Genomic DNA, 16,428 nt, shown 5'->3' with positions numbered 1-16,428 from the left:
TATTGATCTTCTCGTTGAGTTCTCAGCAAAAAAGCCGTTAAATGCGTTTCCCAAAATGTCAACCAACTCCTGGGATGTTTACCTACTCTTCTCTTTGTGACATTTGGCCAAGGCCTTACAGAGACTGGGGTCCGGACAGAGGTCCAGAGGGGACTGGCCCTTTTTGTTGCGAATGGTCAGGTCTGCACCGTTTGCTGCCAGGAAACAGGCGATGGATGCTGCGCTCTTCTTCTCTGCTCCCTGGGTGCCCAAGCCCATGATTAACTGCAAAGGATGACAGAAACAGAGAGGAAAATATGAAACCTGAGACACAAACAGCTTTCAGGAGCATCCTGATACTAACCTGAATGCTGCCATTTGTAGCATTGAGCAAGTAAGGAGCAAAACGAGTACTGCGCCTCATACCACTTTAACCTCTTCATATACATAAACAACCACAAAATTTAGTACATTTTATTAGAATTTTATGTGACAGAAAAACAAAAAGGCACATAATTGTGAAGCACAAAGAAAATGATGCTTGAAAAATCAGATGAGTGAAGTGTTTTCCTTAATGGACACGGCAAACATGAAAAAGAAAAAACAACTCTTCAGATAAAACATCTTTTGGGCCTACATGTATGGCAAAATACGGTGGTGGTGGAATCATGCTGTACCTTTCTTCAAGATATGAGATTAAAGCATGAAATAATGTAAAAAAAAACATAAAGGAAAAAACATAAAGTGTAACTATTTTTTTTTTACAAATCTATGCATATTATATAGATTTTCATGTTGCTAAACTCCATGTTATAGAGGTAATCAGTTCAATACAGCTAAGCTAATCAGAAAGAGATAAGATATCACGACAGTATAACCTTGTCGACTTGTCTCATCTCCCTTCCCTGCACAACTTATCACCTCACTCATTCAGCTCAACTGCAAAGCTCCCCAATCACAACCAATTTCGACCTTCCATGTCTGAGTCTCCTCAACCAGTAGCTTTTACATCTCTGCTGATGGAGCCATCGGGCCAGCTAATTCAATTCTCCTCTTGAAGGGAGGGAAGGGGTATGCGAGTGTGACCCAACTACATATTTCTCAAATTAGGCCTGCTGTCTATCTGTTTCGCTCCCCTGAGGGAGAACCGGAGAGGGCAGAACGCGGGGCTCGTGGAGGAGGTGGAAAAGCGAGTGGGTGGGAGACAGAAGGTGACAGGTAAGGAAAAATCTGTCGCTGACTCAAGGCTTTAAAGTCTCCCCAGCAGCGATTAATGATGTGCCGTTAACATGGAGAGGGCTTGAGTTTGACATGCCCCTTTTGGCCCCTTCAAAGGATTCATCTGGGCTGGTAGAGGCGAAGCAGCGAGCCAACTGACTGCTCGGCGCTTCCACCTGAATGATGGGCTGGTGCAGACTCAGCTGTCCATTGATGCAGGTGATGGAGACTGTGAGCTTCCTGACTAAACGGGGATCTGTCGTCATCCTTCACAGCGAACCACAAACTGATTTTATTCCAAGCTTGTGAACTGAGGAAAACTGTGACAAGACAATGCTAAACAATCTAGCAGATGATAAATGCCAAAAACAATGACATGATGCTTCAGTGAGCCGCCAAATGGGAAAAGGCAGGTAGCAAGATATTAAAGGCACAAGTATGAATTTTATAGATGCAGCTCAGCTGGAGATACACATGTGCTATATTCGTTTTAGAACATTTATTTAGAGCACTCTGCATCAGTATTTTAGATAATAAAAAGCTGCATTTATTTATTTATGCAGCTAACCCAGAGTGGAAGCATGCAGGTTGTTCCAACTTAAAATTAGCAATTGTTTTTCCAAATATTTAAAAAATGAAATCTTTTATGCCAATTTTACAATACAGATCTATAGTCTTATGTTCAGTGCATTTATAGTCTTTAAAACTTTTTCACATTTTGTCTCTTTAAAGGCATAAATATTAATTATTTTAGTTTAGGTGATACACTAACAAATAATAGTGCGCAAGTGTTAAAAGGAATGAAAATGTTAAAAAAATTATTCCTAATAAAAAGATGAAAAGTGAGGCATCCTCCTAAGTCAAGACTTCGTGAAACCTCCTTTCTCTGCAGCTCCAGCAGCTGCATGTCTTTTAGGACATTCCTCTACCAGCTCTGCACATAGAGACGAAACAGCTCAAGGTTGGGAAGATTGGGTGTGTGGCGTCTGAAGAGCAATTATAAACACTTGCAACAGATTCTTAATTGGAGTGAGATATGAACTGTGTCATGAATATATTTTTTTCATCTAAACCATTACATGTGGCTCGAGGTCACTCCCCAATTGGAAGGAAAACTTTCAGGCCAGCCTCACGTTTTTCTGCAGCTTTCGAAAAATTTTGTTCCAGGATATCCACATATTCTGTATTTCAAAGCATTAGATTTTACTGAGAAAATGTGAGTGAAGATTTATGCACATCAAACAGCAAAACACTTAGTAATGAAAAATCAATTTCCAACAAAATATTTTGAAGTCCCTCAATGTAACGTGATATAATGTTAAAAGGCTCAAGGGACATAAAAACTTTCACAACGTACTTCAACATGTTCTCTTCCTATCAAGTACTTTTAAAAATGTATTTCTGAAAACTCTTAATCGGTGACGTTTTATGACACTGACACATTTGAAGTGCTGGAAAGGGAAAGTTCAGAATGGAACTGAACGTACTGTGTTCTTGGAGGGTTCCCAGGGCTCCACTTTGCTGACATCCTGCATATCCTGGAGTTGCCGCAACTGGGACAGTGTGTGGTGACGTAGCGCCTCGTGAAGCGGCGTGTCCCCATCCTTGTCCTGCACGTCAAGCTTAGCCTCTGCCCGCACCAGCAGCTGGAAACAGAGAAAATATGAACAAAGAATGACCCCAACAGACAATCGGGCAACAAACACAGAATAACTTTAATTTTATGCTACGGTGCAAATGCCACAACACTGATTTATAGTGTTGCCATGTACAGTGGGCTTCAGTTTTTTTTATTACCCTCTAATTATGGAGTGTACTTTTGTTTGTAGTCCACAAGATGGCAACGTGGCAGTCTTAATCCAACGCTACACATTTCCTCGAAGAGCATTCCCCTCCTCTTTGAGGCAGGACATCCAACCGTGTAAATTAAACAGAGGACTGCAATTGTGTAGCTCTACTGCCTTTTGTATAGAGGAGAGGGAACTAGCAGATAACTGAAGAGAGCATGTTCACTTAGTGGCACAAGAGGGGCATTAAAAGATTAGAAGAAGTGAGAGAAAGAGAAGAAGAAGAAATTAAATATAAAATACCAACCCGAACTATCTGAGTGTGCTGGCGCTCCACTGCAAGGTGTAATGCCGTCTGCTGGTTAACATTCTGAATGTCTAAGCTGGCGTTGCCCTGGGAGGTGGAAAAAAAACAGAAGAATATAAGCATAATACCATCTGGATATGTGGACATAGGTCACCAGTGTGTAAAAAAAATTAAGACTTTATAAAAAAGAAAAAAAAAAGAAAGAAAAACTGATTTACGTTCCATCACGCAAAGAAATATTATTTTAGCAAGTAAAAGAGAAACAACTGGTCTGGCTTTGTGAGCCAGGACATCACCTTTTCTCATCCTGACCAGCAAAGTATCAAACAGCAAGACTGGAAAACAAATTAAATAATAAATAGAAGAAAAAAAAACCCAGCATACTACAAGAAAGAAAAAATGCTTCATGTGATTTTCATTTCCAACTGCAAACGTATCCTCTGTGGAGATATGGAGGAAAGATAACTATTGTGATCAGGCGGTGTGTAAAATCCCAATGTAATAAGACTGACTGGGAATCTGCAGTGCACCTAGAAGTGTGGTGCAGTTTCTGAATAGAAAGCTGAGCCATCACTGCGAACAAGCCCATTGCAGGAACTTAGAGGGGGAGAAAAAGCTGCCCCAGCTGAAAGGTAGCTTGCACAGTGAATGCTCACGCATCGGGATGTTGCAGCAACATTTCTGCCTTGCACCATATCCTCATTAACCCAGTTTTGTCTTGATCAGGTGACTTTTCTGTAAACTCCAGTATGCGTTAGCCTTTAGGGAGCTAAACCTGCAATCTCTAAAGGGAGGACAAAAAAAAAGGAAGAGCATGAACCTATAATTGCAAGTGCAGGAGAATATGAGGGCCGAGCAGCACTAAAGGATACCCCTGGAGGCCATGTGAACCTTATGGATTCAATAAAAAAAAAAGAAAAAAAAAACAGTTAAAGAAGATTCAACTGGTCTACAGCTTGCTGGCTGCAGGGAGAGCAGCATGGACCGCGTTCAATGGTCTTTTGTTGGCTGAAGTTAAAGCTTGGCTGATGCAGGCTGAATTACTGCTGCAACGCTGTTTTATACCAGTTCTAAACAGAGATGTCTAAACAGAAGGGGTTTAGATGTGTTTGGAAGTGGCCTATATCAGATGTGATCTACCTTGATTTTTTTTAAAATTCTTTTTAATATAATTTTATTTGCAAATTTAAATTGGATCAAAATCACAAGTTAGGGCTCAAATTCTGTATTTTCTGCTTTTTATGGATATTATCAAAGGAATCTGATGAGCATCAGTAAAAAAAAAAAAAAATTAACCCAGCAATGGATACATGATAATGTTGCTTGTTTAAAAATGAGTTTAGTACCTGGTGCACCAGAAGTTCAGCCACCTCTACGTGGTTGTTGAGAGCAGCCAGATGCAGCGCGGTGTAACCATCGTCCTTTTTCTCATCGACGATCCACGGCCTCGGCAGTTTGGACAGCAGCACACGCATGGCACTGCAGAACAAATAAATAATCAAGCAAACTAACAAATAAAAAGATAGACAAATAAATGCAAGTGCTGAGCTGACTCGGGGTTTCGATGCACATGAAAGAAATATCCTGAAAATTTAAAGACAATAAAGTGTTTTTTGATTGGAGGTTCCAATCTGATGTGCTACAAACCGTGTCAAATTTCTCATTTACAGCATATACAATGCCTTGGAAAATTATTCATTCATGTACACGTCCCAAAATTTAATTACTCAAATTAATCACAATTACCAAAAAAGAAAAATTCTAATGATAACTGATAGAAATATTTTTCAAATAGAGGTTTCAGAATAAAAGAGGGTAACATTTATATCATGTTTCTTTCCATTTCATATTTATGCACCATTTTTGCATTGCTGTATCACTAAAATTTGAATAAAAATACAAATGATGTTGTTCCTTGTCCAAATGTAAAAGGTTTAGGGTTGGTTCAAGTCCAAAAAAGTTCAAGCCACAGTATCAGCCTCACTGAAAAATTTTCCAACACATTTAATTTCTTTCACTCTTTATCTCCACTCACAGATACAAAAACACCAAATCCGCTTTAGAAGTTGCTTTAGCAAGCATTATTTAAATCAAGTCCAAGAGCTATATATTACTTTAATCTGTTTTCACATTTAAGTAAGAAAACAAAAACTGCAATCTGTTGGTTTAGGTCCCGCAAGCTTCATTCTGACACATCTGCAGAAGTGATGGAAAGACCCAGAATATAAAAGAAGAGTGTTAAAGATTTGCACTATGAAATTGTATTTTTTACATGAAACAATTTTTAATGTCATTTCTATAACAAAATTAACAGCAGCTCTAGAAAACGGTAGTAATGGGAAATATGTCGTATAAGAGATGGAACCAAAAAAAATGTTAATAGTCAGTATGCATAGTCAGTATAGTTTCCCTGCAGAGAAAAAAACTATTATGATGAATATATTAGTGTCTATGTTAATGCTGAGATGGTTTCTACTCTGCGTATTAAGGCATATTTAAGGGCGGGTTTATGTATTTTCCAGGCACACAGTGCCATTTTATAGCACAATCAAGTAACTACTGTAAGTTAACTTCAGATATTTATTTTACAATATACATATGGGTATACAGTTGATGAGGGAATAACATTATAACACAATACAAGATCGAAGAAGTCAATATTACATTACACCCCCTCAATTACAGTGCATTTGGTGTTTGAACTATTAAGTGTTTCTTTAGAAGGTGTCTAGAGTATCTGCAGATTTAAGTACTTGATGGCAGTACTTGAAATGTGCAGAGAACCCCAACTAATACTGAGCGTCCATTGTATTTTGGTAATCCTTCAAAGAAAACAAAAAAACAAGCTAATCATTAAAATCATCACAAAACTTTCATTCTTAAAAAAAAAAAAAGAAAAATAGTACTTTTCCCTAATTATCCATAGAACAAAGAAAACAATTTTGTTAGTTTGCTTATCGTTTAATAAAAACACCACAATATCTACTTTTTTGTCTTTGAGGTCATTTAAAATATATTTGGATAATCAACAAAAATGTTTTCACCTTCGACTCAGATACATTAAAACATAAAATAGCTTTGGTCTCAATATAGTCAGGTGAGACCCCCAAGCTTCATCTTCAAGAAATCGAATTTCTCGTTCTGAAGTTATACATTGCGGAATCTAGCATCAAAACAGTTTCTACGCCTAGAGTTATATTTCTCAAATCTTATTTTTTTCTCTGTTTTTTGAAATGTATGGGGTCAAAATCTAGTAATGAAGAGGGTGAGACAAAATTGGTCTAACAATTGAAAAAGCTTAGCTTGAACCTATCAGATTTGTGGTCTCACAATGCTCAAAAGAGAGCCAGCAGGCGGAACTCAAACATGGTACAGGCCTGTTTGGATTAACAGCAAGAAACCCATATGGAAAACAGATTTAGAGCAGGTATCTCCCTCCCATTTTTTCAGTGTAAGAGTAATTCCACTCCTCCTTCAACAGTGCGCTCAAGTGTCCATCACTGAAGGACACAATGGTAATTACACAAGATTTATTTGTATTCACTCAGGTCTCTTCCCCTAATAGAAACAGAAGCTAGGGAAGAGGAAAATATCCAGTGTTTAAACAGTGCTGTTGAGAAGAGGCAGTGGTGTGGCGCTGAAGGTCATTTAAAGGGTATGTGAAAAAACTGGAGGAGGCTGAATTGTCACTCTATACAGTATCAGCACTGCTGAAGAAAGCAAGACCCACTTTAGTGTTGAAGTAAAAACAATATTATAAACAGAGGAAAAGAAAGACGAAATCCTTCCAGGGTCAATTTGATTTAAACCTTAATTTATCTGCAATGAGAAGTATATATGTGAACACTCTTACGCTAATCAAGTCAAAACTGGTTTCAGTTATCTGCCAGTTTTGCTTTAATACGTGAAGCCATTTATCTCTTTACACCTGATCCTTTATCTCTTCCTACTCTTCCTGCTTCAGCCCGAGGCCATGAATTCAAGCATGAGGTACAAAAGTAATATAAAATATAAGGTGTATCCTGCTGTACATCCAGGATATCTGGTGAAGAAAAAGACACAAAATGAACACAAAACGAAACGTATAACAAATTTTCCCTGTCATGTTACATACACCGAGTACCTAGGACAAGAATTAAAGTGACAGTGCTTATAGGAAAACTTCTGACCTTGTTTAACCCTGAGTGCTCATACGGGGCATATGTTTGAACTGCGACAAAAAGAAAGCGGGTGATTTCCTCAGATATGGCTTTACGGCACATGCTGGAGTGTTTACGTAAGGAAAATAGGACTTCGGACAAATGAAACAAGCTCTGAGAAAAGGCCAGCGCTTGCGTAGTCACTAAATATTGCACTATTAAGAAATAGGGGAGGAAAGAAAAAAAACCAATAGGACAGTTAGAATCAAGATGGCTGGTTTTCTACGGATCTTTACTAAACGTATAGCTATTTCTTGAGAAGAGAGGAAGCATCATTCGCCAGAGGAAAGGGGAGGGAGAGGGGCAGGGAAGGAAAGGGCAGGCAGTCAGCACCTCGGTTCATATAAAGTCTTGGTGGCTGGTGTGCTGCTGCAGTGATGAACAGCGCAGCACACTGATCCCAGTCTTCCTCGCTCTCTCTCACCCTTTCTCATTGCACAGAGGCTTATACGCACCTGCATTGCTTGCAGCCATCTTCAGCTACTTAATGCAGAGATGCACTCCTTAAATTTGATGGCAGCCGCGCCCCTCCTGCCTGATCTCACATTCACCACGTGTCGCCACTGTTACAAAGAAAGCATTTGCTCGCATGCTGTCGATTTTACATCTCAGAGGGCACTTCAGGGTAATTTCATTTGTGGCTCACCCATTTGGGTGGGAGCTGAGACTTAAGCAAGCAAAGTTATTCAACAAAAAGCCACATCAGAGGCTTGCCTAAAGCTATTACATAAAACTTGCTCCCAGTGGCTAAAAATATCACTTTTTTAGCTTTTTTCCAAGGTGGAATAACAATACAAATAAACAATGGTTTTATTCAGTAGAACAGGAATATTATGTTAAAAAATACCACTAGATGGGGGAAAATTCTCTATTACATGTAAAACAAGCATCCAATGAATGTACAGTAGCTATTGTATCAAGGCAGATTAACATTTCAAACTTTGTTGCAGGCGGCTTCTGCAATACAAGTCCAGATTGACAGACTCTCTGCCATGTTTGGCGAATTGGGAAGACCGTAATACCAATACCTATTGCTGGCACTGCTGCATTGCAGTTGAGTTATTTGGTGCAAAAGCAGAAAAGCAGCAGAATTAAAAATGAATAATAATGATTTTTTAATGACGTACGTATAAGATTTTAGCAATAACTGTTAGCGTCTTGTGACATGTCACGGGAGGTAAATACAGGTGCATGTCAAAACATCATAACATTATTGTAATACAAATATATTTCAGTAACTCACTTTGAAAAGGGAAACTCAAACTATCTACACAAGTACATGTGTCATTTATTTATTACAGTTATACATGAGGATTGTGGCTCCAAGCTAGCAAAGATTTGGAAGATTATAATATAAAAAGAAGCCTTACAAAAAGGATTTGTAATCCTTTAAAAATGCTTTGTCACGGGCTAGACAGTTCCACAGCAGACAGTCACTGACATTCTCTACAAGGAAGGTAAGCTACCGAAGGCTATTGCTAAAAAAGCTGAGTGTTTACAAAGTGCTACATTCAGGAATATGAATAGGAAGTTGGGTGGGAAGGACACTGGTAGAATAAAGGTGCTCAAGCAACAAGATGACTGCCTGATGATGTCTTCAGGAGTAATTCATGTAAAAGAAATCGTTTTTGATGTTTGAGGTAGCGTGCATTCAGTCAGTAAATCATAAAATACAATACTGATGAGTTGAACATTAAAAATCAAAATGTGATGTGGAAAAAAACGAATATAGCACATCATCTGAATATCCACAGCGTGCATTATTTACCCTTGAATATTTTATTACACAAGTCTTTCACAGTCAAAATATATTTTATACATAGCCAAGGCTGGAAAACTATAAGAACCCTTTTTTAAGTGGTGTTGATTTCCAATATTAGTTTTTTTTTTTGTTTCTTTCTTTTTAGTTTGTTGCATGTTATGTTCAAATTTTCTAAGAATAACAATTTTGGGTTTTCATTAGCTGTGAGCTGTAATAACAAATTTCAATACTTCACAATAACATTGTATGTGAAATAAATCTAGATGTAAGATTTTATTTTTGGGAGCAAAATATTGAAGTAAATATATTATCAAAATAGTAAGTAAAGTTTATTTATAAAGTGCTTTTCACAGACATAAAATCACTGATTTCTATTACAATAGAAATCACCCTTAAAACATAAAATATATTCTAATTTACTGTGACAACTGACATTCACTTAAGTTTAGATATTTGCTATGGATAAGAAGTATATAGAAAGGCATTTTCTCTTAGAAATGAACATTAAAACTGATCCTGTGGCTATTTTGAGTGGAGGAGGACACTGCTAAAGAAACCGAGAGATAGAGGTAGGCGGTAAGTAGGAAAGGTGATGGAATTGGGTCACCCTGGGAGAGATCCTAAAAGTCCCTCAGGAAAGTTGGACTTGCACCCCATCTTGTTGTTTTTGGCTGCAATTTGTCACTGACTGGTACAGTGACACCCTCAGGTTCTGCGTACATCAGAATTTGTCACTGCATGAAAGAGAGCTGAAAGCGTGAACACGTTTAATTGCGTTTCTCGAACGCTGAGGTTGACGGGGCCCTTCTGCCGCCCTCGCCTGGCTGACAGCCATCTGCGTGATGGTCAGTGTTTCCTTGCTACAACTGGAACTGAGGAGAATAACTTGGGGAGGACAGAGCAGAACTGGAACAATCAACAACCAACAAGAGATTAATGGCTGTGCACAAACATATGGTTGCTCTGACGCGGAAGACGTGTTTGGCATAACATCGTCTAGTAAGTACGGCTCCTAGCTCAAGATGAGAGAAAAATTCCGCATTGGAAATAAATTGCCAAAAAGCTCAACTTGTCTTGAGAAAATGAAATGCTCTATAAAAAAAACAAAACACTGAAAATGAATAGATATGCAAATAGTCTCTTCCATCAAAAACCAACACTTCAATCCAATGTGTGCAACTAATTCAAGCCCAGCGTTATTCCCTTTTTTCCTAAATGAATAGAATTTGCATTCAGGAATACAACATAGATACATTCTAATGGAATTTCAACTTTACAATATCACAATAATTTTTTTATTAATAAATTTAGATTTTTTTAAATGCAAAGAGCACCAATTAAGGATTTCTGAGGGTATGTAGTAATTACAACCGAGGAAATTAGTCAGATCTAACAGATTCTTTGAGACTGACCTAAGATTCCAGTTTTATCTTTCTCTTTTAAAGACATAGAGAGCCTTCTTCGAACAGCCTAACCAGATGACACAACTTCGGACGATACATGTGGTGTCAGCTCATTCAAGACTGGATCAATACTTCTAGGTCCTTTGAAATAGTGGGCCTCATCCTGTATAAATCACTCCCAAAGACAGGAAACTACTTTCAAACAGAACCCCTTCCCTCCTTTCCACTCAGAGTTAGGAGATGCTCTTCATCATGTGTGACTCAGAGTCACTAAGTCACCAGCTGCTGGGAGTGCTGGTTGTAAAACTGCTTGGCAAATAAAGCACATTGCTTTGAATGAAAATATTTCACATGGTTATATGGAAGTAGGTTTAGCCTAAACAAAAGGTGAAACTGAACAGTTTCAAAGTGACGCGAGAGATGATATAATACAATTAAATTACAAGATCCGTTTTCAAGAGGCCTCCCAGAGGTCTGCCATCCTGCTGTCGGCAGAGAAAAGTAAAGGCAGGAAGCGTCCACGTTGGCAGTGCTGTGGAAAGCCGAGGACAAGGACCTAACTGACATCACTCAATAAAAGAAGCTTTCATTAACATGCTGTGAAGAGAATTATTCCCCCTCCAATGTGACCTTCCCTTGCCTGCCTGTACCTGAGAGAGCATGTGTTTATTATAGACTATTTGCATACACAGGAATGGGTAGGAAAAGGGGTGCATTCTATGATGTTTATAGTCGCTGGACTATTTGCTGCTGCCTTCAAGGTTGTGTTAAAAGCACTTGATTCGCTTTCAAACATCCCCGGTTGGGTTTTAATGGCTGCAAGAGTTAGTGAGGAGATTAAAGGTTTGGTTTAATTAAGCATAAATCACCTGCCGATGTAGGGTGTCTAGGTATATGACAATTTATTCTAGAAAAAAGGAAGAAGCAAAAGAGTCCAAGAAGCCTATTGATGCATTAGTTTCTAGTTGTTTCAAGCTTACAAAATTATGTCACCAAGCAACTTTCTCGTTATACTTACTTCGAATTTAACTTCCTCACCTTTGTACCACGATTGACAGCAGATACTTATGATACACATAATTTACCACCCAACATTTGGCTTAAATTGAGGGAGGAAACACAGATTAAAATGAAGAGACGCCTACATGACTCAGAAGTTAACAAATTTGCTTTATAGCATTTTCTCAATGCAAAGACTCAGTTTACAGAGTCGATGTTTAAGCCATTTTTCATGTTGGAGTAAAAAATAAATAATGGTGCTGGTCCAGAGACGTATCTAAATGTTGAGCATAGTGGCCCTCAAGGAGTAGAGTTTCCTTTACTGTATGATCAGTGTTGTCCACAAATGAGTTAAAAAGGCACATTAATGGGTGGAGTTCATAATTCTTGTAAATTTAGAACTCATTTGTAGTATTTTTTAAGTGAGTAACTTGGAGAGAACTTAGCTCATTTAAAATTTTATTTAACAGGGCTCTGTTAGCAAGTCAGTGGAAGGTGTTTTTCAGCGACAAACTGGATATTTCATGGGCAAAAGGCTGCAACATCTCCCCTCATACTGTATGTTCAGTGTCTACCAGGTGTCTGTGTGTGTGTGCAGCACAGCTTTGTAAGGATTCATATTTTAAATTTAGGATTAATGTCTATACTTACTTTAAACCTAACTTTGCCACCTTTGGCTTCCCTTTATAGGTAAGGACATTAACTGAGGACTCAAGTTCCTACCCTTAAAATTCCCAGGTATCAGGTAGAGGGCAATTTTTCAGCCTGATTCTCTTTTTGTTGTTGTTTATGGACAGAAGATGGAGCAGAGATGAATAAAGAAGGTGCAGCTTTGAAGTCTTCTCTTTGACCATCCTGGAGGTGGGTAACTGAAAAAATGCAACATTTTTTTAATTCAATTTAAATAATTAAATGATTTAAATGCTAAAAATAATAATAATTGTTTGCTATTTTGATTAAACACAATCAAGACTATTATAGAAGAGCATCATGTTTGCATTACTCCCTAATTACTAAAATGTTAGATAGAGGACCTGAATTTACTCTGACTTAGCTGTAGAAAGTGTTTTAAAAGATTAAATGCTTCCATTAATAACAATTTCATCTTTTAGTTTTTGGCCTTTTCTCCTATTAATGTGGGTTTTCAACAGTTCATTACTTGTAAAAAAAAAAAAAAAAAAAAAAAAAAAGTAAAAACAACTCTGGGTGTCTTCGACAGTTTCTTAGTTGCATGAAATGTTAATTTTGCATTTCGTATTATTGTGTGCATGCTTTTAAAAAACCTGGATTTCATGTTTTCTGGTGGACAAAGCAGGACATGTTTCATTACAGAGGATCTAATCTGTAAATAGAACCAAGGAAGTCTGGGGTTTGCAGAACAGGACAGAATTTAGCTTCTCTGAAGGTCCTTCGATCGACAGCCACTCTGCAAGCAGCCCGCTGTCACCGTATGGGAAGACAGTCTGAGAGGGGGCCATGATCTACGGCGGAATGACAAATCTACCACTTTAAATCAACTCTCTCTGCCTGGTGCACCCAACACATTTCCCCTTTAACACTTACTGTCTTTGGTGGTTCCTTAAGGGAAACAGAAAAACGTAAATAACCCTATGCATATAAACAAGCTGTCCAAATGGGGCTGATGAGTTGCACTTCTTTGGCTGTTAAACTGCAAGGCACATCAGCTAAAGAAAGAAGCTGGAACTGAAAAATGAGTTTGTTAATTACAATCCATTGTTTGGTGTGGAGTAGAATGAGGATCAAAGGATCTTGTATCAGCTACTGCCTCTCGTAAAAACTGAGACAACAGGCCATATGCTCCAGAATAGCAGACAGAATGTCTTACAGAAACTTTGCACCAGCAGGAGAATCGAGGCTGACTGACTCTACTGTACATTGAGCAGCCAGAGATTTTCAGAAACTATTACAGATTCCTCAAAGATCCAGAATGGTGATCGGGAATTATTAATCAAAGTAACTTGACCATTTCCTGATAATTTACCACAAATACCTGGATCATCTTGTGAGTCTCCATGCGCCTGTGTGCTAAAAATGCCGAGAAACCAATCTCGGTCCTCTCTGACCTGTCATAATGCATTTACATGGGGCCACTGACTTCAGTGTCCGCACAGGTTACCAAGGTAACATGGGCTGCATTATTCAGCAGCCCTGCTTGGTTTAGATCTGTACACACTGGCCTGAATGTGTCCCTCAAAGCACATTAAGGTTACAAATACTCCACACACAAAACACTTGTAGATGACTGGACACAGCAGACGTGAAACTGTAAGTCAAAATAACAATATAATGATTTCACCCACATGAATTCCACTCAAACTATGAAACTTGCACCATTCAAAATAAAAAAAGTTTGTAAAGTGTGGTGTGCTCTGTATTCACATTCCATTACTCTGATACCCCTAAATAAAACCCAGTGCAAACGTGTTAGGCCTACATTTGTACATTGCCATGTATATCCATTTGAAATAATGCCACTCTTTTTGTGTTTCTCACTGCTCAAAAGTTTACTTTATAGAGCTTGTAATATTGTAGTACAACTTATTTGTTTTAAAGGCACAATAAACAGCACAATCAAGTAACTATTACCTTCAGTTGTTATAAAAATGCTATATAGGACAAACATAACTAAAATAAAATTTGAAAAAATGAAAACAGTGGCTTTATAGAGTAACAATTTAGGGTGCTAAACAGGGACACAAACCAGTTGTTAATGAATAAAACATTTTAAAAACAATTTCCTTTCATATCACAATTATGCACCTTATTGTGCTGGGAGTCACATAAAATTGCATAATGCATTAAAAAGTTTGTTAAAATGTTTATACAGTATGAGTAATTTTGCAAAGTGCTCTATTTAGAGCAAAACATTATGTTTTGATCTGATTACATAAATTAGGATCCTAATACATCATTGAGAAACCTACACTGCAGGATGAGTTCATGCTAATTGTACTCCGTCGTCATCATCGTGATGTTTATATAAAAGCAAGCTCCAAAAAGAAGAAAAGAAGAAGATAATGACAATATAAAAATACAGCATGCAGCACGACATCTAAAAACCTACTCAATGACACCGTTTGGTCGTCTTTGCGGGTTGTTAAACCATATCTACAAAAATGCAAACTGTGTAATGAATTTTATATGCATTCACTCAGCTAAGACTAACATGAATCCCCTTTTGTTAAAATCTCATAAAAAGCAAAATAAATAATTTCACTTATTTCGGTGCGTCAGGTAAACAGATAAACTACACAGTTTTTAAATGGAGGGAGACAGTATTAAAGATGCCTGACAGCTGGGCTGTGGTAGTACATCACCTCACTCTGTCATATTTATTGCCTTCATTGCTGGGGCTCTTAAAGTTGTGCAAATAAATCTGGCTCTTTCTAGGTTTGTCAGGAGAATAAAAATACCATTGGTGGTTACAGTGGCTTCACATTGCAAGCTTTTTTCTTTGCAATATGTTATAGCCACTTTCCCAAAAGCTCTTTATGTCCTTGAGTTGTTTCAGTGAGGGCTTTAACCTCCACATCCCACCACCACACATCCTTCTATTCTAATTTTCTTCCTTTTACTCTCCTCTCTGTCCATCTATCCCTCTGCTCCCCTCATTCATCGCTTGCACAGGATGTACTGGTAGTCAGGACTCATTGCTTAAGCATGCCACAGGACAAACAGAGCATTACAGCATGGCTGAGCTTATCTATTGGCTCAGAGCCACACTGGCCCAGCTCTGAGAGGACTTGTGGGCACTCTGATTGGCCATCAGGGGATTGGGGCATGTATAAGCTTGTCCTCTGGCTGATCTGCTGGACTGGCACTAGCTCTCAGAAAGAGCTGGGACACTGGTAGAGCGTCTACTAGTGGGGGACTTTTCCGCTCACAGTGGATGCTGCAGCAACCTGGCTTGCTGAATGAAGCGGTAGCTGCACTACAGATGGTGCTCTAATCAAAGAGTATCTGTACAGCAAGACAACACAGAGCCTAACCGAACAACTGGGAATAGTAACATGCAGAGGATAAATAAATAATTAGGTAAAACAGCAACAGCAGGATTAATTGTTTCAGAATACATAGTGTGCTTCAGACATGGGCAGGGATGAGATTCTCACAGCATGATAGCAAGAAGAAATAAGAGTTTCAGAGTACTTACTCAAAATGTTCTGCTTTGATTTAAAAAAATGAAGAAAATAACAATAGTTCCTACTGCCATTAGACAACCATAAAATATTGATAATTGCAGCTATATAAATGTTATCAAGCAAAAATTGTAGAATAAAAAGTAAATTTGCTAGTAGTTGTAAAGGTGTTTTTATGCTGAATAATGATATTGCTAGCCATGCATTCGGGGTCTCCTCGTTATGATTTAAGGTAATTGGCGATCTTTTTATTGCAGCACAAAATGATTTTTCTGGTAAAAGTCAAAATTACAGGTTGTTATTTTGGACAAGACTGATGATTTAAGATGTAACTTTCCCAATAAAACCATGTTGCTGAGATGAAAATAATACATTTCATTTCCATTAGCTGAATATGCTACTCTCTTTCTGGCATCTATGTATGCAATCAATACAAAGCAAAAAGGCATTAAAACTAGGGATGTAAGAGCACGCAAAAATCATAGTTTGGTTCATACCTCTGTTTTTATGTCAGGCTTCAGTACGGTTTTGGTTTACTTCAGGCAAGAGAAACAAATAAAAAGTGTCCACTATAAAACTGATTGGAGGTTTGTTTTCACTTTTGGAGTTGTTTT

The 16,428-nt window shown here is 38.1% G+C and overlaps 1 protein-coding gene across 6 annotated transcripts in view; it reads right to left on the bottom strand.

The window, feature by feature from the left end:
• The window catches only part of mib1 (MIB E3 ubiquitin protein ligase 1), a 58,175-nt gene that overhangs the window by 8,384 nt on the left and 33,363 nt on the right, over positions 1–16,428 (bottom strand). For all 6 annotated transcript variants that reach the window (XM_028020061.1, XM_028020062.1, XM_028020065.1 and 3 more), the window contains exons 13-16: positions 4,638–4,770; positions 3,292–3,378; positions 2,685–2,843; positions 83–264 (exon numbers count right to left, since the gene is read on the bottom strand). In XM_028020061.1, coding sequence (XP_027875862.1) covers positions 83–264; positions 2,685–2,843; positions 3,292–3,378; positions 4,638–4,770 — 561 coding nt within the window. The remainder of the gene's footprint in view (positions 1–82; positions 265–2,684; positions 2,844–3,291; positions 3,379–4,637; positions 4,771–16,428) is intronic.

Source organism: Xiphophorus couchianus, chromosome 6 (genome assembly GCF_001444195.1).
Source record: "Xiphophorus couchianus chromosome 6, X_couchianus-1.0, whole genome shotgun sequence".
NCBI lineage: Eukaryota > Metazoa > Chordata > Actinopteri > Cyprinodontiformes > Poeciliidae > Xiphophorus > Xiphophorus couchianus.
The sequence above is the reverse complement of the archived record's forward strand: the minus strand, read 5'-3'. Positions and strand labels throughout refer to the sequence as shown.